This window comes from Molothrus ater, chromosome 5, assembly GCF_012460135.2.
Source record: "Molothrus ater isolate BHLD 08-10-18 breed brown headed cowbird chromosome 5, BPBGC_Mater_1.1, whole genome shotgun sequence".
Lineage (NCBI taxonomy): Eukaryota > Metazoa > Chordata > Aves > Passeriformes > Icteridae > Molothrus > Molothrus ater.
In genome coordinates, this window is record NC_050482.2 from 61,564,273 (window position 1) to 61,581,694 (window position 17,422).

The window sequence follows — 17,422 nt, forward strand, 5'->3', positions numbered from 1 at the left end:
ACCAGTTCCTGAGCCTGACAATTAACAGCTTGCTTGCTCCCCAGCCAAGCACTGTTATTCCTGTGCCCACATTGTTTTCTCACTCACACATTGTGTATTATTTGCTTCTCGTGCAGGGTCATCCTGTTATTAAATAAGCTTAACAAAATTCCATCTGCAGGGAGAGGCCATAGCTGGGTGTGCTGAGCACTTTTAATTAGAGGTGGCTGTCACAGAGGTGGTCACCATGAGCACTGTGCATAGCTGTGCTCCCAGTGCGTTCCTCTAAAGGAATAAAAGATATTTTTGTTTCTGTAGTCACAGGCATTCCTGTCTGTGTTCCAGAGCTTGGAAGGAGTGACAGATAGCTGGCATTCCCTGGACCAGAGGGTGGAAGATGCCTCTGCCTATTTGGTACAAAGCTTTGTGTGCCTCTGTCACAGTGACAATAATTGAAACAGATCTGTTTAAACCTGAAGATCACTAAATTTTTATGTAGGATCACTCTTATGAAAGTCATGGTGATTAACAGCTTCATGACTGTAGCTGCATTTCCCTAGTAATTGTATCTTTCATCCAAAACACAGATCAGGCTTGTTTTCTAATTTTGAGCAATCTTTTTGTTTTGAAATCAAATTAGCACAGTTTTTTCTTGATCTAGCATCCATCGCTTCACTATTTGCTTGTAATTTGAAACTAAATGTCCTTTTAAAAACCAGCTCCTTAAAGGAGGGCACAAGTTGTTTGAGAGTACCATTAGCCAGGATGTAGTATCCAAATGAAATGGAAGCTGAATCTGACACATTTTACACAATTTTTAAAAGTACTTGATTTTTAAAAAAAATATCCTGAAAGCAAAAGGATTGAATTCAAACCCAATTTTTAAATTTGCCTGAGAGTTGTGCTGTTTGCATGGGCAGCACACATCAGATTCCATGTTCCTGTCCATATAGTAGTGTTATCTGGCCATTGGTATTTTAGCAAATGGATTCAAGTTGCATTTAATACTTGGTTCAGTTCAAATGTGCCTTGCTAATCCTGTTTGGAAAGTTAGCAAAGAAGCACTTAGAAGCATGTGGGAGGTTTAATGAAAATACACTGTTCATCTAAAGTAGCAGCTCAGTGAATTCTCTGTGCCACGTGTGACTCAGCAGTTCAGAGCTACCAAGGCTAAGAGCTGAGAGGATCAGGAACCTTTCAGTCCAGATCCCTTCCCTCATCTTTGCCAAGAAGATTCTGCTCCCTGTGATTCTCTTCCAGCTGCCTGTCAGTGTGGAGCTGGCTGTCGTGGTCCGTGCTTTTCATCTGGTTTTGCTGAGAGTTGGGGTGTTTCCTGCTAGTTTGGGCAAATGATGGCATTTCACCCTCACACACAGGCTGCTCCTGTCACATCCTTGTATTGTTTTTTTTTCTAATTTATGTATCTCCTCTAAAAGCTTGCTCTCCGTGTCTTTCTGTGAGGCAGCTTTGTATGGAGGGTGCAATGTCATGTCCTCTCAAGCTAATGACAGGTTGATTTTACTCCAGTGTGGTGTCTTGGCTCTTTGCTTTTCCCTCATGATCACTGATTGAGAGAATAGCATTTCCTCTATGTGTGTTTTACCTAAAGTTTCTATTTTTCTTAAACTACTGGAATGGTAAAATGCAAGCACTGCAGAGACTCTACGAGGGTAAGTTGTTTGTGCCATTTATTTTCCTGGATAAAATGAATCCATGTTGTCAGCCTACAGGGACATTGTAACTGCTGGTTTTGGGCAGATGGATTTCTTAAAGCAATGCTTATACTTGATAACCAAAACTTTTTCTAATTTTTTTTTGTCGTGAGAAAGGAAACCATTAAAGAAATTTAAACTTCAGCAATCACTTACTGCTAGCAGTAGGGAACTTCATTAAGTCATCCAGATATTCTCTTCTACCTTTTAGTAGAAGCAACCAAATAAATTTAGTATCAAATACCTGCCTTTCTGCCAAGTCACAGTAAACTCTGTCAGATGTGAAATGATTGAAGAGCTAATTGGGAAAAACCTCGTGCATATTTGTTTGATTGTGCAAGCATGTTAATTACTGTTTGATTCTAAGAACTAAAAGTGTTGCTGAGTATGTCTAAGTACATACCTGGAGAGAAAATTTTTGCTGGCTTTGCTTGGTAGGATCTTTATTTTGTGAAATTTTGGGAGTTGGTGGATGACACTGTGTCTTTAATGGCTCTGCAAAGAACTTTTGGACCAAAATAAGAGGTTTTTCTACTGCCGTGTCCTGAAGTAGAGAAATGGTCTCTGGTTTTGGTGTACTTGGTCTGAGCTTGTAACTGAGCTTGAGGAGATTATCAAATCCTACCATTAGACCTGGCACTGCCTTTTTGCTACTAAAACATATCCCCAAATGCCAAATCCACATGTTTTTGAACACTTCCAAGGGTGATGATTCCACTACTATGATGCTGCAGTGTGTCTAGATCCTGTGTTCAAAATAAGTGTTGTATAAAAATAACAATATCTTTAAAATCTTAGAGATTACTTGGGAAGGAAAAGATTTAAAACCCTTTCTCAGAATGCACTTGCCTATTAATGCTGTTGGAAGAGCTGGTTTTGTGTGATAGTGTAATAGATGGTCACTTAATTAATAAATTTTAAGAACTCCTTGGTTTGATTACTGTTTTGCATGCTATAGACAATCCAGTGGGGAGAGCTCCATTAACAACATCACTGTAAAATACAGCATTTGTATGCTGATAACTGGATGCATTTCTGCTTGAAGTCTAATTTCAGTCTTCCTCTTTGCACTTGCTGGATTCTTTGTGTGGAGAAAGTATGTCCTTGAAATTTGATGTAGAAAAAATAAATGTTTAATTTTCACATGATGTAAAAAATATCCTCTATAATGAATGCTTGAATAATTTATAATAGCCAAGAGGTGCTCATATTTTTATTGACCTTAAAGACAGCTTCTGACAAACTTGAGGGAAAGTGCTCTTTCACTGACTAAGTAAAGCTGTCTCTAGATACTCAAGCTGTTGGAGAAGGTCAAGAATCCAGTTGATTGCAAGGTGTTTATCTGTAAAATTTCGGCAGTGATTTTTCTCTTGACAATTTATTTCCATTCTGTAAATAGTAAACTGGAAGCTGTGTTGCAACTGCAGTAAGATTTTGTGGGAAAGAGGGTAAGGTCAGACTGAATGGGAATATTTTCTATTTCTCTTTTAAAAGTAGTACCTCTGAGAGTCAAAATGTCCATCAGATTTGATTAAAAAAAAAAGAAAACCCAAGTCAGCTCTCTCTGAAGCCTTGGTGCTGTTTCAAGTCATTATTTCTTCATTTGTTGCAGGAGAGAATTTCGACCAGAGTCCCCTAAGAAGAACCTTCAAGTCCAAAGTTTTGGCCCATTATCCTCAGAACATTGAGTGGAACCCCTTTGACCAGGATGCTGTCAACATGGTAGGTAGAGAAAAACTCTCTTCTCAAATTGTTACCGACAGTGTCGGCTCTCGAGAGGTTCCTGGGTTGTTTCCAGCCAGCCCTTGTGATGCTCTTGTGTTCTTGTGGCTGTGGTGCTTCTGCTGGGACTAAGAGCACTCACTGGGCGTGCTGCAGGGAAAGCTGTAGAGGAAGAGGTGTTGTGAAAACACGGAATACTTTCAGTCACAACAAAAGCAAAGTGCTGCATTCCCTCGTTAGTTCTGAGTGTGCTGCGTGATAAAACAAGTCCAAGCAGCATCCCAGGGACTGGCTGAGAAGGGGTGGCGTCACCTAGGGATACCTATCCCCAGGTAGGAAGGGGGCAAACCAAGGAATTTTTAAGATCCTGATATCCATGTGAGGTTTTGGAGTACAAAACACCTTGATTCTGCAGACAAGGCAAAGAGCAATCTTTCTGCAGAAGCTGGAACTTAGCTAAAGCACAGCTTTTGCTGGGTCATCACTTTTGATGGCACCTCTGCACCTGTACATCTCTTGTACATCTCTTTCCTCTCAGTTGTATTTGATGTGAACATCTGTGTGGCTGAGTCCCATGGACTGGGAAAGGAGGGGAAAAACAGTTCCTGGAGTGGGGGCAGTGACAGCTGAAATACTGATGATCCACTGGGAATTTTTCTGAAGCCCTGGTAATTAAAGGATGGTTCCAAAATCACCAAAGCGCTTGTTAAGAACATAACCTGACAAAGACAACAGATCACTGGTATTTGAGCTTCCCAGTACAGAAAATGCCATATGTTTCTTAACTTAAAAGTAATCAATTGTTGTGACAGTAACACTGAAAATATTATAGCTGTTTTCAAAAATGTGAGTTGTGTCTAAGTCAACATTGGAAAATTAGGGAGGCCCTTCCCCCAGTCTAGGTTAGATGAGCTTTGCATTTGAGGAAGGCAGGACAGCACATGACCTGCTTCAAAACAGAGCTGACCTCATTGTGTGGTGCAAGTGAGAAGTCAGGAGAGTCTCCTGGCCCTCACCCAGCAGATGGAGAGGTGGGGAATACATAAAACCCACATTAAGTTGGCTTTTGCAAATGCAAAAAATGCATTTGGAGCTTCCCTGCAGTCATGAAGATGTAGAAATCTGGAGTTCATGTCAATTTCCACTGAATTTTATTTTTAGCATTCTGACAGATATTCAACAGGAAAGCACAGAAGCTGGGAGCAGCAGAGACACAGAGAGCTGATACTGTGGCCCTGCACTTGCACAGAAGGGCAGAGATGAGCCTGGCCACTCCCTCTGCCCGCTGACAGCTGGGGATTTCTGTCTTCTGCTTCCAAATGTGCACTGCTGGAGTTGGGGTGGTATTTGGGCTGGTCTCCACATCCCCGTGCTGATAGAGAAGGCATGAAGGCTCAGAGCAATGCTTCCTCAGCAGTTAAGATGGTAATAGCTCAACTGCCAAGGTTATTTATGCCTTTTAGTCCTGCCTTTGCGTTGGGGGAGTTCCAGTATGAAGTAATGAGGGGTGTGCAGCAGGAATAAAGCAGCTGGAATTGCTGTGTTATTTGTCTCTCACGTTACAGTGGAGAATGTCTAATATTCATGAAGTGTGATCACAGTATTGGACAAAAATGGAATGCTAAAACCAGCAAGAGACCTATTAGAATAATTGAACTGAACACATCTTTCATTTGCAATGTGTCTTGGAGAAAAAGAAAGCATTTACTAACAGCAGCAGTATTTAATGATCTTTTAAATTATCTTTTGGAAAACTTCTTTATTGTTTTGATCTGAAACATAATTTTAAGTAATATCCACCTCCATGGAATCTCTTGAGGCAATTATTGGCCTTTCTGATCTTGCCTTGCTGTATTAGTTCTGCCTATGTGTTTGCTTTATGTGAGCTTCGAGAAACAATTTTCCTCAGAGAAGAAAATGCATGAATCCTTGAAGGGTAACTTGTGAGAACTCTGGCTTTGCTGGATGCCTAAGGAATTTCAATTGCCTTCTGGAACCATCCTGTTGTTTTAAAAATAGCCCCCTGAAGTTCCAAGCAATCAAGCTGCAAAGGAGTCATGTTTTCTCTCTGTTTCAAAGTGTATGTCAAAGTACAGAGTTCTCTTTAATAGGAAATTGTGTCTCTCCCCCCGCTGTTTTTTGTGATTTTCCCTGCCTAACCTCACACACCATCTTCTGTGGCCATTCTGCAAGTAAGTGTTGTACCAAACTAATGTTCTCAGTAAAGAGATACTGAAATATTTAGACTATAAGGTTCCTATTTTAATCCTCTGATTCACCAAGGTATATAAAATTTTGCCTGTATTTCTGAAACTCGAGGAAGTGTTATCTGTTTAATGTCTCATGTACTGAAATAAAAGAACTAGAGGTTCCCTGGTGGAATTTGAAGGAGCAGGCTTTAACACAAACAAAAGCAAAGCATCTTTCTCTCCACCCCCTCTCCCACAGTGCAGTTTGGGTATGGAGCTTGCTGCCACAGCATGTTGTGAACATGAGAAAGATGTAGAGGCTTAAAAAGGGAAATGAAAGATCTAGTGGAGAAGGGGTGAACCAGTGCTGGTGGGGAGTGGTCCAGAGGGGACCTTTGGGTCAGAAATACCTGCAAATGATGATGGCTGGGAGAAGGAGGGAGGGATTATGGGGTGTGTGTGTGTCCTGCCTCTGTGCTTGGGGAAGAGGTATCTCCTGCTCAGGACTTCCAGAGACACGTTATGGATTAGCTGATACTTCTTTATCTATCCTGGTGCATCTTCCTTTTGTTTTTACAAACGATCTTGGTTATAAGCCTTATTGCACATCTGGTGTAATTACATGGTTTTCTGCTGATGGATACCTTTAAATACAAATAGAAAAGTAAAACCAAAATGCTGTCCTTCGATCAGTAATCTTGGGTAGTTTTCAGTGTTTATACAAAGATTCAATGCAGGTGACTGACTGTGTTCTCAGCATTAGTGAGCCAGATTCATACCAGCAGGCTAAAATTTCACCCCCCCTTAGCACATCCCAAGCTTCTCCCAGCACTCTCCTGTGGCATGTGTGACACAGATGAGATGGGAAGTGATTGATGTCCGAGGCACTGAGATGAAAGTTTTCATGCATTAACCACAAATTCAAAGCTTTCTGTATTGCTGGAAAATGATTACAGGCTCTTCCTTTTGATCTTAGCTTCTTAAGTGACTCCTGGTCATTCCTCCTGTCTCGGTTCTTCCCATCTTTTTTTTTTTTCCCCCCTCTGCTTTTTCCTGTGTCCTCTTATAGGTGTGACAACAGCAGGAGTCTCTGGGGCAAGGTTTGCAGCCAGGGTCTTAAAAGGTCAATATTCTGCATGTGTCAAGTTGTGGCTGAAACTTAATAGATGGGCATCCCTTTGTGCATGCTTACCCAGTATATAAAGGACAAGGGAATAACAATTAAGGCTTGGAGGAAATTTATTTAAACAGCCTTCTGAAACAGTCTCAGATGATCTGAATTTCCCTGATGCCTATCTGTGCCTGATTGTAATAGTATATCTAATTTGCTTGTCCAGGTATTTTTCTGTAAAGTGAAGAAAATTTAATCTCTGATAGCATTGAGATTTAAGCCTATGATTTCAGCCTGGTTGGCTTTGATAAGGCTTACAGCCATCATTGAAATCCCACATTCTAGAATTAAATTTTTATTAAAGAAGCCTGCCAAAAAATGAGGTTAAGAGAGATATTTACTGTGGAGAATAAATTTAAATAAAGTGTGAAACAAGAATTTTTACTACTTCTTTATTGGAGAAGCCTTAACCATGGCACTGCTGTTAATGCCTCAATAAAAAAGCTCTTGAATAAAAATGTGGCTGCTCTTCAGAAATAGTTCAAGCTGCAATTTCATGGTTTGTGTCAGCAAAGCCATCAATTGAATTAAATTCTTCTGCCAACTCCAGGCTACTTATTTCCCTACACATTACCTTTTTGAGCAATACATAAGAGCTGTCCTAGATAATTTAGGGGCCTTGATAGCCTGTTGTGGAGTCTGGACCACTTGCCTAATTCCCAGCTTTACCAGGCTCTTGAATGGTCTCTGCAAGGTACACTGCTGAAGTTCAGGGTAGGATGTGCCTGAAAATACCTAGTTATTTCTTCTGATCTCTTCCAGCACCAGAGGAGTTTATTCCTGCTCAAGGTGAGACATTAGGGGATGCACTCAGTTGTGCCTAGGTTCACATACTGTGGTAAAGTTGGCTTTTACTGTTGCCTTTTTTGAAAAGGAACACTTTGAAGATTCTCCTTCTCTTCTTTCTTTTTATTTCTTCAGATGGTACAAATAAAGCTATAGTCCTTTGTTTATAAATATACTTATTTAACTAGAACATGAGCAGTTTTCTGCTGATGCACAATTCAAACGAGTTTTGCTGGATGTTTGTTATTTTGTATTAGATGGTTGATAACATTCCCAAAGAATGTCTGGAAAAATGCCTTAATTTATCACTAGGGCCATGCTTCAGAGAAACACTCAGTGTAACAGAATCACTGCAAGGGATTTTGCTGAGTGGTAAATCAAAAATGAGGTTTTCATGGATTTTGGGTGTTTCCCTCCCTGTCCTCCTTTTATCCAGTCTAAGCTATTTGGTAGCACTTAGAGAAGAAAGTAAAGGTAATAGCTGCCAGTCAGCTGGGGTTTGGTTTGTTTGTTGTTTTCTTCCCCCAGAAAATTAGGGAAGATCAAAGAATTCCAAGAAGTCTATGTAATTTAAATCCAGTGGTATAAGAGGCTTCCTTCACTCTCTGATTTTTAGAGTACTGTGGGCATATATATGCAAATGAGAGCAGAGCTGGATGTTTTTATATGATGCTTAAATAAATGGCACAAAGACAATTTAGTAGTGAAAACAGTTTCAGCAAGTAATGAAAATGAGTCGTAATGACTTAATGGATGGGTTATTTCGGAGGGTGCTTTCCTTTCTTCAGTCCTGTCTCCCTCTTAAGTAGCATCAGTGGTTTTGTTCTTGGATACTTTTTTTTTTTAAAGCTAAATGGCTTGTTGTGATGCAGGGGATGAATAGAATGTGCCTGTACAGCAAAACCAGCAAAATAAAATTGTGTCTTAGGTAACTCTGTCAATTTCTTTTCTCCTCTCTTAGCTGTGTATGCCCAAGGGGCTGTCCTTCAGGACGCAGGCGGATAACAGGGACCCGCAACTGCACTCGTTCATCATCACCAGGGAGGACGGCTCCCGCACGTACGGCTTTGTGCTCACCTTCTACGAGGAGGTCACGAGCAAGCAGATCTGCACGGCCATGCAGACACTGTACCAGATGCACAATGCAGAGCAGTACAGCAGTGTCTGCGCCTCCTCCTCCTGCAGCATGGACTCCCTGGCCAGCAGCATCGACGAGGGCGACGCCACCTCCCTCGCCAAGCTCCAGCGCTACAACTCCTACGACATCAGCAGGGACACGCTCTACGTCTCCAAGTGCATCTGCCTCATCACCCCTCTGCCCTTCATGCAAGCCTGCAAGAAGTTCCTGATCCAGCTCTACAAGGCAGTGACCTCCCAGCAGCCTCCACCTCTGCCCCTGGAGAGCTACATCCACAACATCCTCTACGAGGTGCCCCTGCCGCCCCCGGGCAGGTCGCTCAAGTTTTATGGGGTTTATGAGCCCATCATCTGCCAGAGACCTGGGCCCAACGAGCTGCCCCTCTCTGACTACCCTCTGAGGGAGGTCTTCGAGCTGCTGGGCCTGGAGAACCTGGTCCAGGTCTTCACCTGTGTTCTTCTGGAGATGCAGATCCTTCTGTACTCACAAGGTGGGCACTCATCCAGCAATGTCTGTTTCCAGCAGGTAGTTCCTGGGCAGCTGCAGCCACAGGAGCTTGTAGAATTTCATGTTAAATGGAGCTAAGGTTGATTTTTGAAATGTGAGAATGCATTGAAAAAATGAGAGAAATGAGTGTATCCTAATGGAAGCACTAAATAATTGTTTCCTCCAGGCAGTCTAGGTGCTGCTTGTTTAATTATGCATTGTATTTATCACTTGTGGCAGCTAGCAATAGAATACATTTGATTATTATCCTCACGCTGCCCTTGATCATGCAAGACAGCATGAAATTAATCCTATCTTCTTCGGAAATACCAGCAGAAAATAATAGATCTTGCAGAAGACACTCTTGCTGCTACTTTGTTTTTCAAATTTCAGCAGCATATTGAAGTCTAGGGTAATTTCCTGCCTCCCATACGTTGGATATGTTCTTGTTAAAACACTGAGTGTTTTAGCACTCTGAGGCTAAATATTTAATGGGTTTTGAAACTGAGTGGAACTACTGGTCATTCCTTTTTTAGTCCTGCTTGAGGTATTTGGGAATGTTGCCGACAAAAATGCTAAGATTGAATTGGCCAAGCATTGGCAGAAGTTTGCTTGCACAAAGCCTGTCCATGTTCCATGTTGAAGTGTGCCAGCAAGCTTTGGAAAATGTGGTTTTGAAACCTTTTCTCTTATGGTTGTGTCTTTCTGTAACAGTGCAACACTCTGCTGCAGGTTTGGGGAATCCTGACTTAGCACTGGGCATGCTTTTGGATTTTACACTCCTATTACTGTTTCCTCCAATATTTTGGTTCCTGTGAGTGTGGTCCTGGTGGTGTTGGGATGCCCAACATGTCAAGGTCAAGTTTTCCTGCGGAAGCCTGTTTGTGTAATTTGGATTCCCAAATGGCATCTCTGATTCTGACCCTAAATTAGGAAAATGTGCATCAGAGCAAAATTTTTGGGGGTGGGGGGAGTGGTTTCATCAGAGGAGAATGAAAAACCTGGAGCCAGGATGCCTTTTAGTGAAAAGAGGAAAAGATGCTGAATATCTATGCTTTGTCAAGAGAAGTGGTTTGAGCGGCAGACAGCTTGAAATGGAGCAGGGAGAGAGGATGGGAAATGGTCTAAAATGGGTATGGATAATGAACCTTCAGACTCCAGAAGGGATTGCTTGGGTTTGTCATACAAAAGAAAAGGTCAGGAAGTGTGTAATGGTAATGCTAATAACTAAATGACTGAGAATGGGGAGGAATGCTCAGGGAGGTGGGAAAAGGGTAGTTCTTCTGCAAATGACTGAATTCAAAGGGTTGGTGGTACTTTGCAGAGCTCTTCTCTACATGGACTCCAGGGGTTTGCTTTCAAGAACTGAAAATGAAAGGTTTTATCTTCTCTCAGTTTGAAGTGTGAGCAGAAATCCTGCTGTTAGTTTTGATTAGGCTGCTTTTCCCCTCCCTCCTGCTTCTCTGTGTGTGTGTGCAGTTATCCCCTTTCTTCCTCAGTTTGAATCATGCTGCCTTTGCCACTTTGCACTGGGGTTTGATATTAAACAGCAGCACCACTGAAATGCCTCTCACCCATCCCTGCTCATCAGTACCACCCTGGTCCCAGCTTACAGACTCACTGACAACTGAGAATGGTGTTTTTATTTTTTCTTTCTCACTGAAAGATAGCAGCATTAGGAAAAATGTGCTTGTCAGGTTACATTTTAGTAATATTTTGTGCATGTGGAGAGCAGCCTCCATATGCATTACTTTTGTAATAGTCATTTGAGACAGATACAAAGTATCTACTAAATAATTTTGACTCAGCCTTCATGTCCACCAGATGTTAGATAAATGTTGTTCTTCCAATCACTGCTTATGATTTAAAAGTTTATTACTTGTTTTTGGTTTCATTATGTGGCGTTTTTTTAAAAGAAAAGTGAGATAGTGAGAAGTAATCCTTTCCACCCTTCAAATTTCAGAATTTTTTCTTCCCCCTCTCTTCCTTTCTATTTGTGAATCTAGGGATGTCCTTGACATGACTTTTACTTGCCTATCGAACACAGACACAATTTGATGGTGCATGGGGGAAAGTATATAGCTGTGTTAGGGAAATTCTGTGATTATGTAAATAGCAGCATAATGCTGGTTCCCAGAGTGGAGGGCAAGTGCAAAGCCTGAGTTTTGGCATAACCTGATAGCTGAGTGCTTGCCTAATTGTGCACTGAGGCTTCTTTTAAATGTCAGTCTTTCAATTCCTGAAAAAGAAAACAGCAGCTATTTTCCAATTTGAAATACAACCAGCCTAGAATATCCCGAAATCTGCTCTCTTCAGCTTTGAGATTGTGGTATTTTCGGGGTCCCCCGTGTCAGGAAGGAAATGATGAATCTGACTTCATGTTCTTTGAAGGCTAATTTATTATTTTATGATATTTTATTAAAGAATTCTATACTAAAACTATACTAAAGAATAGAGAAAGGATACATATAGAAAGCTTAACAAGATTCTAATGAAAAACTTGTGACCCTCGCCAGAGTACTGACACAGCTGGATGTGATTGGTCATTAAGTAAAAACAATTCACATGAAATGAATAAAACAATGACCAGTTGGTAAACAATGTCCAAACCACATTCCAAAGCAGCAAAACACAGCAGAAGCAATCAGATAATTATTTTTTTCACTTTTCTCTGAGGTTTCTCAGCTTCCCCGGAGAAGAAATCCTGGTGAAGAGGTTTTTCAGAAAATGTGATGGTGACATGAGATCCATCGGGGAGAAAAACTTTCTTAGCTCCCTAGTTCTTTCAAGGCAAAAGATGAAAATGCTTTGGCTGACATATCTCTTGTCCCAAAATAACAAATGAGAGAGGCATTTTGCAAGTTCCCCCTTCTTTGCTTTTCTGCTTTAAAGAGGGTGGACTCATTGGACTGCGTTTCCGGAGGCCTGGCCTCCCTGCAACCTTCTCAAACTCAACAAGAGATTAGTAGAAGATCCTCTGGTTGCAATTTCAAGCAAGACAGCATTATTTACACAAAATCACAATTCACTGACATAATCATGTAATACTCAAGAAATCAGAGCTGGAGCAAAACCTACTTCAGTTCACGAAACTATTTCAGTGAGAGCTGCTGTTAACACATATGGGAAATATAAGCTGACTTTTTTGTGGTTCTCCTAGACCTGTTGGAAGGAAGCTTTTCATTTAAGCTTGTCAAAAATTTAGTTCTTCTGTAGAATAAAGGCTTATTTTGGAAAGTGGAGTGAAAATATAAATTGTTGCACAACCCCAACCATACAAAGAAGCCTAGCTGATAATAACAGCAGTGAAAGGCTGGCACAAAGGTTGCACAGAGACTGTACTGGCTTTTCTGAAGTGTTTTTTCTCAAGGGAACTAGGAGTTGAGGATGAAAAAGTTTATTTTTAACCCTGGGGCATAATGCTTCCAGCAGCCTGAACAAAGGCATCTAAGTCAATGAAGAGGTGAGGGTGTTGGGTGACTTTATCCAGCTTGCCCTGGATGTGTTCCCAGCATGATATGAGAGTGTCTGGCACAGCTCTGCCTTGGGGACAGGAGCACTGAGTGGCTGTTTGTACCATGGCTGCTACAGTCCTCTTTGGGTATCCAGTTGCACTGTTGATGGTGTCTTAGGGGTGACTGGTACCCCATCACTTGGGAAAATGCAGGGATTGTACCTTCACTTTACAGCTGTGGTGGTTGAGCAGAGGGCTGAAGAGAGACTGGCAGCAAAGAATGATGAGCTCAGTTTTTAAGCTGCTTGGTTCCCGTATGTTTTGGACTGCATGGCTGAGTAACTGGCAGAGACCTGTGCTTGCACCTCAGTGGTAAGACTGAAATGATCAGCCCTTACTGCTCCTGGAGACTGTGTGGGCTTCCAGGGAGTTAATCACAACAGCTGCTGGTGGGAAGTGCCAACTTTGGTCTGCAAAGGTGGTGTGGAAACCTGTACCTGAAATTGCCTTCGCTCTATGTGAACTCCTGCAGCTTCAGGTTCTGTGTATAGAGAATATTTTCATTCCTTCCTTCTGCATATAGAGAATTTTTTTAGGATTAAATAGGGCAAGTTTTCAACATTTGGGCTTTGAAAACCAAGGGGGAGGGATTAGACATGCTTTCTCTGCAATTCTTCTGGGTGCAGTCTTTGCAGTGCTCTTGTAAGTGCCCTTTATTCAAAGCGCAGCTCTCCTGTGCAACTGTGCAGATGGAAGGTCTTGCTTCTGTCCACTCTTCAACAGCTACTACAATTTCCAAAGGATAAGTAACAAAACATCACTGGTGTGGGATTCCTGCTGGAGAGAGATGAATTAAACTGTGAGCTCTGTGGAAACCTCAGCAATCCATTTTGTATGTCTGCCTTTCAAGGGATTTAAGCATGAGAGGGAACGTGTGGATGAGACAGAGATAAACTTCTTAGAGCTTAGGCTGTTTCTACTCATTATAATTTTGAGCATTTTCCAAGTTGTTTTTTCCAAGGGCTTGAGTAATTGCTCCTCCAAGATTGAAATATTCTTTATGTTATTTTTTTTTGATCTTAGAAATTGTAATACAAATGACTATGCATATATAAAGTCATTGCCTAGAAAGTGTAGTGTCTGAAAGATCTTTCTTATGAGGTCTGTTTTGGGGTAGATTTTTAAAAACTAGTACATGCATAATGTGTTTGCCTTTTAAAGCGTTTTTACATCAAATAGTTACATGGAAAACCTTTGCTCTTCTACTCATTATTTAAACAGCTGCCCTCCACACTAATATTCATCCAAATCAGTGGAAGGCTATTGCAGAGAACAAATTATATGGGGACAAAATCTGTGTGCTGTTGAGGAGACCTGGGTTTATGGCCTCAGTAGAACTACACTCAGAGGCAGCAGTGCATGTTTCCCTGGAAAAAAGAAAAGTAATTTGGTAGAAAAATCAGAGAATGACATATAGCCTTCCTTTTTAACTTAGGTGAAATGGCAAAATTGTTTTTTAATTAGAAGTTGCTCAATTTTGTTAGCTGTCAGTATGACCTGAAAAGTGAAGCTTTTAAAGCATCTGGAAAAAAGGAGAAAGAGCTGGTTCAGGTCTGTGCCACAGCCCCACTCTTGTTTGTGCTCACAGTGAGCTGTAAAGGGAAATAAAGCCACACACACCACAACCTCTCCACTTTTCTTTTTTGAAATTGGATCTCATTTTTTCCCACAATGATACATCTTTACCTTTTCAGAATGAGGGGAAGAAAGTTAAATTAGGCCTTTGCAGTTATGGTAAATGCCAGATAAATAACGTGGCAGTCTAAAGTGATCACGACCAAAGTTGTTCCCTGGTGGACTCTTGTGTCCTCCCCATCCTCTTGCTGCTGGCTGGGGAGCCTGTTCTGCCCCAGCAGCCATGGGAGAGAGCAAGGGGCTCCCTGTGTGCTCAGGAGCACCTTCATGTGTCCTGCTGGCACAGACTTGTCAGCCTTGGCACTGACTTTTGCCCTCTTCTCAGAGACTTTACCATGCTGGTAATGGGAGCTAATTCTTGGGATGGCTCTTAATCATAAATTCATGCTGAGCCACTGATGGCAGGCTGGGATATAGTTAAATTATATAAATGGAAATGTATTGAAGCAGAAGCTTTTTAAATTAAGCGTTGGCCAACAAGGAAAAGGGTTAGGACTGGCCTCGGTGAGTATTGGCCTTGGGATTTTTCCCCTGGGACAGAGCTGACCCCCAGTGTGAGAGGCTAATTCTTCAGGCAATTAGATGCAGGCTTGTCTTGACCCTTCTGTTTAGGAAAATATGTATTTTCATATTTGCATAAATTGCCCCTCTGCTTTCATCATATAACTGATGTGCAACATCACTCCCTGGTGAATGCACCTTTCCTCTGGGGGTGGAAGGGGACTGAGGTGCCAGGGGTCATTTCCTCAGGACAGGCTGCTGGTCACAGCCCCATGTCATGGCACCTGGCCAGGTTTCCTGAATGCAGCACACCTGCAAGGTGATTTCTGCAGTGAATAAACATTTCCTGCACCATTTTTGTGTGTTTTATCTGAACATCTCTTGAAAGTCACCAGGGCTGGCTTGTCAGTTGTCGCAGCTGCCAGCAGACAAATCAGATGAAAGGTGGAAGCTTCCAGGGCACTTTGATGTCTGCAGCACTTGTGTGTGCTGCTTCTGTGGGGCTGTTGAGATCTGATTTGAAAACCTTTGCTTTCATAAACAATTTTTGTCTCCGATGTGAATTTCAGATTTAGTTTTTCATCTGCAGTGTGCTTTATGTAAACATTACAGATCTGAAGGTACCCAGACCCAAGACGGGTCTGGTTTGAGTTGTTCTTGACTCATACTCAGAACTCAAAGGAAAAGAAAATACTTTTATTTTCCAGTTTTTCCAATGTACCTGACTCATCTAACTCATATCTTGTTCCAAAAAAAAAAAAAAAAGAAAGAAAAGACAGTTGCATAACAATTACTTATAATACTTGGACTGAAGAGGAAGCATGTGGAAAAGCTATTGGTCACAAGAATGCTTTAAAGCCTGTTCAGGTGTTTTCCTCTAAAGAATTAGTTTTATTCATTCAGGTTCATTGATGTTTTTGTTTTCTTTGTTGTTGGTTTGCTTTATTTTGTTTAATGACAGTTGTTTTGTGCATATTGATAAGGTACTCTTTGAGAATACCATCTGATTATCATCTTCCAGGATGCATTTTTAAATATGTGGCTTTGCAAAGCTGCTTTTATCCTTTATGTGTGTTCTAAAAGCAGTAGAGCAAAGGAAGTGGTGTCCAGGTAACTCATCTCTTCAAATGCTTCCAAGTGCTTTCAAAATGTATGTGAAGTGAGACTTCAAAAGGAAAATAAAGAAGCAGTCTATTTTTAAAGCCTTGGACTGGATTTAGAGGATCCAGGCTGTGACTCCAGCTCTGTGGTAAGCTTTCTGCCCTGCCTTTGGTAGGTTACTGGAACAGAGAGCTGGAAAATGGCCAAGCTCTGCTTTCATTGGGAAGGCTGGAAGTGTTGAAACTGGAGTAACAGTGCACTGTTCCCAGCAGGAACACCATTTCTGGGGAGAATGAGTGTGTGTGCCCTTACACATGACTTGTGCACACAGTTCCTGTGATTGGGAATTTACTGAGAAGGTCCCAGGTGAAATGCTCTTATTTTGAGGGGTGGAACCTATATGTGGTCTTAGCTCTTTGGAGCAGGGATAACACTGATGTCTTGTTGCCTCCTCAAAGGATCTTGGTTTTGCTCTGCTGCAGCATGGGAAGGATTTTGAGATACCAGACTTTGGTGGCAGGAAAAGTAATTTTTATGTTTAGCTTTGTGAATTGCTTAACATCTCAGAGATTTTCCCCAGTATGTACAATGAAGAGAAGATTATTTTGTTTCTTCAGTCACTGCCTGTGTTTGAACTTTAAGGTCTTTGGGATAGATATTTCTTACTGATTATTGTCCTGTTATTGTGTTATGGAGAATCAACACCAAGGCAAAAAATTGTTAAGCTTTGTCCTCTCTCAGAAAAACATTTGTAGGGAGCTGATGTTCAAGTGCTGGAACCATTTCCATCTCCAGCAGAAAACAGTGGTTGGTAATTCTACAGGAATATCTCAGGGTGTGCATTTTAAGCCCTATATCTTGTGAGCCATGTGAATGTTACCAGAGCTGGGTAAAGCATGGCTGAGGATGGTGCTGGAGCAGCAGAACTGCCAGCCTGCAGGGGAGCAGGTCCCTGCAGCCCTGGCATGTCCTGCACAGGGAATTGAGGTGCTTGGCCAGGATCCCCTGGAGGATGGTACTGGAAAAGGGAGGTGGATCCAGAGCCTTTGAGCTTGACTCTGCTGCCCTTCACTTAGTGAAAGGTTGTGTGAGAGACAACACTGCACCACATCCTATTGTAAATGCTTTCTCACCAACGAGGGGAGAGAATGATGCATCTGACTCCATGTTCTCAGAAGGCAAATTTATTACTATATTATACTACATTAGATTAAAGAATACTATACTATATTAAAGAATACAAGAAGGATACTTACTGAATGCTAAAAAGCTAATAATGAAAACTTGTGACTCTTTCCAGAGTCCTGACACAGCTTGGCCCCGATTGGCCAAAGAGTGAAAACAACTCACAGCAGAAATCAATGAAACAATCACCTGTGGGTAAACAATCTCCAAACACATTCCAGACAAGCAAAACACAGGAGAAGCAAATGAGATAAGGATTATTTTCCTTTTCTCTGAGGCCTCTCTCGCTGCCTTTCAGCTTCC

The 17,422-nt window shown here is 41.6% G+C and overlaps 1 protein-coding gene across 1 annotated transcript in view; it reads left to right on the plus strand.

The window, feature by feature from the left end:
• Positions 1 to 17,422, plus strand: part of DENND5B (DENN domain containing 5B) — a 105,934-nt gene that overhangs the window by 45,674 nt on the left and 42,838 nt on the right. The window contains 2 exon segments of the mRNA XM_036400587.2: positions 3,304 to 3,413; positions 8,521 to 9,187. Coding sequence (XP_036256480.1) covers positions 3,304 to 3,413; positions 8,521 to 9,187 — 777 coding nt within the window.